Source organism: Grampus griseus (genome assembly GCF_964374135.1).
Source record: "Grampus griseus genome assembly, chromosome: 11".
NCBI classification, from domain to species: Eukaryota; Metazoa; Chordata; class Mammalia; order Artiodactyla; family Delphinidae; genus Grampus; species Grampus griseus.
Window position 1 is genome coordinate 43,254,568 of NC_139005.1, and position 8,546 is coordinate 43,263,113.

Consider the following 8,546-nt stretch of genomic DNA (forward strand, 5'->3'; position numbering starts at 1 on the left):
CTTTCTCTGCCCGCAGGATCCCTCCCCCAAACCTCACCCCACTCCCATCCCAGGGGAAGAAGTGGGGGCGGGGGCCAAGGCGAGGAAAAGAGGAGGTGAGGAGGGGAAGAAGTACCTGAATCGTGTCTTGACCTTTTAGTTTGAATGTTGACTGTTTTGAGCCCCGAGTTGCCTCGCTCTCTCACTCTGTCCCGCATTTTCCCCCCTCTCCGCTCCCTTCTCCCCAAGAGTTACAGGCTGCTTCCCGGGTAAACAAACCCCATCCTCCCTAGAACCCCCTCAACCCCCTCCACCCCGCTCCTGCCCCAGTCGCCGCGGGGGCCCTTCCTTTGTTCGCGGGGAAGGGCTCCGGCGCCCCTACCTCGAGGCGGCTGCTAGGTGGCGCTGTTACTCCACGCTGCGCGCTCCGCCTGCAGACAACTTGACCCCGCTGACGTCACGGCCGTCTGAATCATCAAGGCCATTTTCAAATCCCATTGGTCTAGCCGTCACATGGTGAGGGCCGAATGCGCGGATAATTATGGAGCTGATATTTCCCCCCCTCCCCTTCTTTTCCCTCCCGCCCCTCCAACCGCCCCCCCTCCCGGATGGGGAAAAAAAAAGATGTCAGCTCCTCCGCAGTAGTATTGCTCCTTAAAAACCCCTCTCTCTGAAAATGACATGCCCTCGCAATGTAACTCCGAACTCGTACGCGGAGCCCTTGGTTGCGCCTGGCGGAGGAGAGCGCTATAGCCGGAGCGCAGGCATGTATATGCAATCTGGGAGTGACTTCAACTGCGGGGTGATGAGGGGCTGCGGGCTCGCGCCCTCGCTCTCCAAGAGGGACGAGGGCAGCAGCCCCAACCTCGCCCTCAACACCTACCCGTCCTACCTCTCGCAGCTGGACTCCTGGGGCGACCCCAAAGCCGCCTACCGCCTGGAACAACCTGTTGGCAGGCCGCTATCCTCCTGCTCCTACCCACCTAGTGTCAAGGAGGAGAATGTCTGCTGCATGTACAGCGCAGAGAAGCGGGCGAAAAGTGGCCCCGAGGCAGCTCTCTACTCCCACCCCCTGCAGGAGTCCTGCCTCGGGGAGCACGAGGTGCCGGTGCCCAGCTACTACCGCGCCAGCCCGAGCTACTCCGCGCTGGACAAGCCGCCCCACTGTGCCGGGGCCAACGACTTCGAAAACCCTTTCGAGCAGCGGGCCAGTCTCAACCCGCGCGCCGAACATCTGGAGTCTCCCCAGCTCCGGGGTAAAGTGAGTTTCCCTGAGACCCCCAAGTCCGACAGCCAGACCCCCAGCCCCAATGAGATCAAGACCGAGCAGAACCTGGCGGGCCCAAAAGGCAGCCCCTTGGAGAGCGAAAAGGATCGGGCCAAAACCGCCGACTCCAGCCCAGACACCTCGGATAACGAAGCGAAAGGTAAGGCCGCCTGGGCCGTGGCCCGGGTGGGACGCTCGGGCACTTGGTCTTCGTGGCCGGGGCGGGGGCAGGGAGAGGGTTGGGCCGAGGAGGCTCTGGACGGTCTTGGGAATGCGACACCGGCTTGGGACTCGTGCCTGCTGAGCGCCAGGCTGGTGGCGCCTCATTTGGCTAGGGAAGGTAAGCGGCGAAGTGGAGGTGCCGGCGGCAGCGGCCGTGGGCGCCGAGGCCGGGGTGGTGCGCACGGCGGGCAGCCTGCAGCGTCTTGTGTTGCCCAGGGCGGGGGACCGATCCCGGGCGCGTGCTGGCTTTGGTTTGCTTGCTCTGCGTTCGTGTCCTGGGAGGCTGATGCCCCCCCCACTCCCCCACCCCCCCACCCCCACCCACGCTCAGGTCAGAAGCATGCAAAAAGCTTAAAATGGCGATCTTGGGCCAGGGACTAGGAAAGACTTGGGAGAAGGGGGATTTCGCTTTACTGCGTTTTCCCAGTTGAAAATTGTTTCCTGCGAGGCGCGATTTGTTGTTTGTGGGTCTGATTTGTGCGTGTGGCTTGGGCTCCTGCGGTTTTTGGCTCGGCCGGGGGCCTCTGGCAGCGGTGCTGGGGCCGGAAGAGGTGGAGGTGAAGGGCTGCCCTCCACGTCCCTCCCTCCCCCAGACGCCCAGGCTGCGTATGGCGTTGGAACAGGGCATTTGGAATGTTGTAGGTTTTTTGTCTCCCCTTTGAAATTTTGTTTCCTTTTTTTTATAGTTACGTTAAAAAAAATTTTCCCGTTGGTTTCCAAAAGCAGCTTACAAATGAGTGGTTGGGAAATTTCTGTGTGCATGGTAAGCGGTTTTCTCCTGAAAGGGAGTGAGGCTTTGGTTGGATTTTATTGTAATTTTGGTGGCGAGGGAAAGCCTAGCCAGAGTTCAAGCTCGGGGTTCAAGATTCATTTCTGCTGCAGGTACTGGGGGCCCTCAGGACCCTTCTCTGACACCTGGAGAAAATGTGGAGGAAACGGGAGCAGTGGAGGGAGGCTGAGGGGACTTACCCTGAAAAGTTGGAGCAAAAAGCATCAGAAAAGGCCCAACTGGTGGGGCGGGCAGGGGATAAACCTGCTCCCCACAGCACTGGCTACTGGAGGCTGTGTGTAGGAAGGGCTCTTTGGGTGCAGAGGCAGATGAAACAGTGAAAACTGAGCAGACTGGGGGCGGCCTGGGTCTTATGGCGGTTTGTATATGGATGCGGTCCACACGTATGCCCGGAGGCGACCTGTGTCACACTCACACACACTCACGCATGCCCTCTCATACATGCACACGCACTCTTTTGGCGGGTGAGGGCAGACCCTCATCCTCTTGGGTATCCTCTGCAAATCAAAGGTGGCCTTGGCAAATCAGCCCATGGAGACCCTAGCCAGAAGGTGGGCACGGGTGTGTTCATGAGGGGGAGGGGGAGAGAGGCACGCATACCCACGAAGCCTTACTGGTGGCACGTGTGCAGCCCAAAAGTTTAATTTTATACCATCTCCCCATACCCCGAGCTTGGTTGGGGTGCAGATTTAGGGTAGGAAAAGCTGCGTTCTAGCCCCACCAAAAGCAAAGTCAAGTTTAACAAGCCTACCTCCTAGCTCAAACTGCCCCCATTCTGGTAGGGTCCCCTTTCTCCCCTGCCATCCCCATACCATCTAAACCCTCCCACCCCAACTAATCCCTCTGACTCTGCCTGCTCCCTTTTTGCCTGCCCCCTCATTTTGGTGCCCCCACCAGGCCAGAGGCAAGAGGGCTTTGGGCCGGACCCCCCACTTGTAATTTCTCCCCTTCCCCCAGACCCCAACAACCCCAATAAAAAATAAATGGCACAGAGTTAGATGTGGAGAGCCTTTAAACAATTTGGCAGAAGGCTGCAGGTGCAGAGGTGGGAACAGAATTAAGGACATTAAAGTGTTTAAAACTGCAGCCTCAAGTTTGCATTTTCTGATGCCTCCTGGTTCCCCTAGGGCCCCCACCCCACTCCCCATCAAGCTAAGATCCAGGAACCTGGCAGTTTCATTTGGCATAGAAGGGGAGATAGAGCACAGAGCCATCAGCAGAGTCCTTTTCTGGGTGTCCCTCTCGGGTCTCTGGACTCTGGGTTTTTCCCTAGAAAAGATGGCCAAGGTCTCTTCTGCTGCTTGAGGAGCAAGGCTGGTTCATTTCAGCAAGAATTTGTGCGGGGGACGGGGGGGGAGAAGCTGTAGATAAGGGAAAGGGAAATACACACCACACTTATAGCATCTCCTGATATAAATAGACACATGGGTACATATCCCTGTGTGTGTACATATGTATAGGAGTGTGTATCTCTGCAGAAATACATATGAACATGCATGCATACGTACCTACATAGACTAGGCAGGAGATTTCCAGGAGGCTGCATTTCCTCAGGATCTCTCTCCCTTGACCTTAGGTCTCTGGCCAGGGCAGTTGACTGAGGACTCCTCAGCATGCCCCATAGCTGTTGCCCCTGACCTCCGCTGCCTGCACAAGCTCCCTGCCTCAGTTACTCCTGGGGGAAATGGCCGGGATAGGAAAAGCTGGCAATGGGAGATCCAATGGGGTAGAGTCACTCTGTGACGCTTCAGGTGGGAGCCAGGGCTGGGGATCTGGTGCAGAGACGGCTGCAATGGCCGCTGGCTGCAGAGTCTGGGGCGACATCCCTCCACTGTGTTGAAAGGGGTCAAAGCTGTCTGGAAATTGCTCTGGGCAGCGAGGTGGCCTCTGCCACCGGGTCTGAGGCCTGGAAAACACTTTTTCCTTCTGGTTGGATTTTTACAGAGCTGGAAAGGAACAGAGAGGAGGCGGGGTCTGGGGAGGCTTAGAGTGCACACCAGGGTCAGCAAGCCGAGGGAGAGCAGGAGTTCTCAGAACATGCTAGGTCAAGGTGGATTGGGTGATTAAATTTAATAGACGCGTTGGAGGCAAGTACTTTCTGTCTTTCTCCCCTGTAAGTCTAGACCCCAAAGAAATTCTAAGAGCCTTGAGGCCAGGAGGACCCCACCAGCCAGGCCTGTGGGGCGAAAACAGCTCCCCTGTGCTCCCTCAGCTGCCCCCACTGCAAGCTGGCCAAGGCTGCAGTGCTGCGAGGGTTGCCTCTTCGAGGGATACTTATGTAAATAATGTTATTTTTAACAGAGGAGATAAAGGCAGAAAACACCACAGGAAATTGGCTGACAGCAAAGAGCGGAAGGAAGAAGAGGTGTCCCTATACTAAACACCAGACGCTGGAATTGGAGAAAGAATTTCTGTTCAATATGTATTTGACACGAGAGCGCCGCCTGGAGATTAGCAAGACCATTAACCTTACAGACAGACAAGTCAAAATCTGGTTTCAAAATCGCAGAATGAAACTCAAGAAAATGAACCGAGAGAATCGAATCCGGGAACTGACCTCCAATTTTAATTTCACCTGAGCGAGGGGCCTCCCCTCCCACTCACCCTCTTCCCCCCGTTCCCTCCTTTCCCCGCCCCTCCTCCCTTTGTGCCTGGTGGTATATATTTTTTTTCCTCCCTGAGTATAAATGCAACACGCCTGCAAAAAAGGCAAAGACCTCAGACACTCCTTTCAAGGGACCTATGGTTCTTGCTGCGAAGATGTGTCCACCTAAAGCATGAGAAATGGGGTGCTGGGTTGTGGGGTGTGGTGTGCCCGCATAGACGAGGGTGGGAGTGTGGCTGGTGTGTGTGTCAACCCCTCACTCACCCACACACTCACACATAGCATCCCGTTCTCCAGGCAAAGTTAAGGTCGAATCCACCCGATTAGAGGGGGAAAAAGAGGGAAAAAAATCAACCAGAGAAGGTCTGTAATCTCGAAGAGCACAGTCAGAATCGCTCCTTCCTTGCTGCGTTTCCTCCTTAGAATAATAGACGTTTTTGGAAAGTTCGGCTAGTGTTTGTGTGTTTGTCGTAGCGTCCAGCGCCTGCACCAAACCCTCTCTGTGTCTTCACCTCCCAATCGTTCTGAGAATCTGCTTGAAGTCTCGTATTTGTACTGCCTTCTGCTTTTCTCCCATTCTCCCAGCACCCCCACATCCCCCATGCACTGCCATCTCAGAAATTCCATCCAGAGGAGCAAAAAAAATTTTTTAAATTTAAAATAGAACATAGTGAAGCAAAGACAGAGTGCCCCTCCCCCAAATATCGCCCTGTCCCTGTCTGGGAGTTGTGTTATTTAAAGATATTCTGTACATTGTATCTTTTGCATGTAGCTTCCTTAATGGAGAAAAAAATCCTAATAAATTTCCAGAATCATGATCCTCAAATGGGTGGTTTTTTGTTTTTAGTGTTTTTTTTTAGCGACACCCTCCCCCCAAAGAGGCTGAGTGTGTGGATGTGTGTGTTTTGTGTTTGACTCATCTCCTAGAGCCTTTCTAGAACGTCTCTTGGCAGGTTTAATGTAAGTGAGAGACCATAACGTTGATTTAAATATTATCCAGGTGACCACAATAAGTCAAGGTCATAAAACAGTAATGTCAGGACGGTCTTGGTGCGCGCGAGAGGTGGATTTTATGATCTGCAAATATAATGTGGTACTGCAGTAAAAGATGCATTTAAAGGTGACTGGAGGAGGGAAAGAGGCAGAGAGCAAACTGCAATCTTGAGGAGCAGACGGATCTGATTGCCTGGGGTGCTGGGCCAGGCGCACCCCACTGCTGCTCGGGGGAACCCCAAGAGCCCCCCACCTATCCGAGGAAAGGAATAAACTTAACCGCCGGAGGGGGGCAAGGAGCTCAGCCACCCCCCCCCCTCGACAGCAGCAGCAGAAGCACGGGCAGCGGCAAGAGGAGGAGGACGACGACAAGGCAGCGACAAGGTAAGAGAAGCGGTTTCTTGTTCTTCTCTTGGCGCTGGAGTGGGGAAGAGCGACGTCCCCAGGTGCCCAGCGCGCAGTGGGCAGAGCAGGGTGGAAGGTGTTTCGTGCTTCCGCGCTTGCTGAGAGCCCAGGCTTGCCTTGTGGCGGCTCGCGGTGGAGGGCAGTGGCCGTGAGCTCCCCGTCCCCAGCCCCGTTGCCGTGGGGTTCGGCGGTCAAAGGGGTAAATTGGTGGTTTTGGGCTTCTTTCTTTACTCGGTCACTTAGGGTCTCCTTGAGTTCGACACATGGGTCTAGACGTCTCTCATTCTGGCCGTCTGCTGGGGGAAGCGGAGGGAGGATGGGCTAGAGAGTGTTGGAGCTTGAAGCTTAGGTCTTCCTGCTTTCTGCTGGTTTGGATGTGAGCCTTAGCCAGGCTCTCGGTTCCCACTCTGCCCGGCCGTGGGGCTTTGCCAGGCAAGTGGCCTGATCGGAAGAGGCTCTGGAGTGGTTCGGCCACACATAGACGAAGGGAAGCCGGAGTCCAGCTGAGAGACGGAGAAGATCAGAGGGAATCTAGGAGGAGAGCACAGGAGAGCCAGAAGGGCAAGACAGGGGACCCAGCTGGAGAGTGGAAGGACACTCCAGCTTCCCCCAGGGCCAGGGCCAGAGGCAGGGGGGGGTAGCTCCGCTGCGGTGCTGGGGGCGGGGCGGGGGTTTGGCAGCTGGAGGTCCCATTTCACCAGAGTCTCTCTGAGCGATTTGTTTAGACTAGCAGCTGATGAGGCAGTCAGATCCCCTACCCACCCAGCCACCCAAAGTCTACTCTCTCGTCCTTAGGGAGGTCGTGAGGGCGGAAAGGGGGATGGGGCTGAATTTCTTCCTTCCCCAACCCCCTTCCCTTCTCCTGATAGATGCAGAGCTGAATCTCCCGCCCTGTTCGCTCAGCTGATCTGTGGCTTAGGTAGTTTCATGTTGTTGGGATTGAGTTTTGAACTCGGCAACAAGAAACTGCCTGAGTTACATCAGTCGGTTATCGTCGAGGGCCCCAACCCACCTATCCCGCTCCTACCCTCCCCAGTGGGACTGCCCCCAGCCCCCCTCCTAGATAAGGCAAAGTGGGTACAGGCTGAGGCGGGCTAACTGTGAGTGGGGCTACACCACAAGTCTGGAGGATCCCGCTTTATCCTTTCCACTCCTCAGCCTGTCCCCATCCCCGTGATTGAGGGAGAGGAGTTCTTCCTGCAGCTATTGTTTCCTGGGCCCAGCTGATGGAGACAAAGAAGGTCTAACCAATTCCAAGGAAATTCAGGAATTTGAGTGAGAGGTGGCCTGGCGGGCCAGCTCAGTTGGGTAGCAGGGTGGGGCAGGACGATTAAAAGAGAAAAGACCACAGAAAGAGAAAGGGGTCTCTGGAAGAGTTAGCTTCTCCTACCTTCCACCTCCAAGGAAAAAAATGTGCCTCCAGTCGGCTGGGGCTGGAGCTTCTCCTTAGAAAAGTGGGGTGCCTGGGGTCCTAAGAGTTGGGGAACTCTGATGAGCAGCTCAGCCTCCTCGCCTTCCCCTTCTATATCTCCGTCGCCAGGAGAAGGGCACATTTAGGGTGCTAGTAGGCTGGAGGAAAGCCATCCAGTCCAAGTAGAACCCCCCCACACCTACCCTACTGGGAAACATCAGGGCAGGAATCTGGCTCTGGTCTCTTTCTAGCTGTCTGTTGCCCGTAGGCCTTGGTGTGTTGTGTCTGTGCCTGTCAGGCAGTTGCTTGTCTTTGCGCTGTGTGGAAATGTCTGGAGGCTGCCAGCGCCCACCATTACCATATTGCTGGGGAGGTTGTCGGCTGATGCCAGGGGGAGGAGGGGAGGGTCTGGGTTAGGGAGAATCCAAGCAGTGTGCAACTTTGCAAAGCTTCTTCCCCTCCTCGGCCCCTCTGGTTGCTCAATTCTGATCCTGGTTACTAGAGAGAGGGCTCGCCAGCGAGGTTTCGCTGCCTGCAGAGAAAACTGGGGAGGACCAGGGGGAATGGGGAGATACACCCCCGTTCTCAGAGAGACTGGGAAAGAGAAAGCCAGGTTCTCGGTTCTCTTACTTTGGAATTATTATGATTATTAAAACATTATAGACTTTCAGACAAGGGAACAAAATCATGTCCCCGGAACACAGTATATGCATGGAGTTCTGTATTCACGCAGTTGTCTGCTGAGGGCTTATACGTAACCTTGGATGAGTGTGGGTCTCTGTTTCTGTATCTCTGTCTCCTCCAGGCTCTCTCAGGTCCCCTGTATATATTTTTGTGCACACTCGTGTATCTTTCTCTCTCTCGTGTACGAAGA

At 55.2% G+C, this 8,546-nt stretch overlaps 1 protein-coding gene across 1 annotated transcript; it reads left to right on the forward strand.

Moving 5' to 3' along the window:
• Nucleotides 1–655: 655 nt before the first annotated feature.
• HOXC10 (homeobox C10) lies at nt 656–4,837 on the forward strand (the record flags this gene model as incomplete). The annotated part of the gene is made up of 2 exons (XM_082666040.1): nt 656–1,406; nt 4,560–4,837. The coding sequence occupies 2 exons, from the start codon at nt 656–658 to the stop codon at nt 4,835–4,837; spliced, it is 1,029 nt and encodes a 342-aa protein (XP_082522166.1).
• Between the last annotated feature and the right edge of the window lie 3,709 nt (nt 4,838–8,546).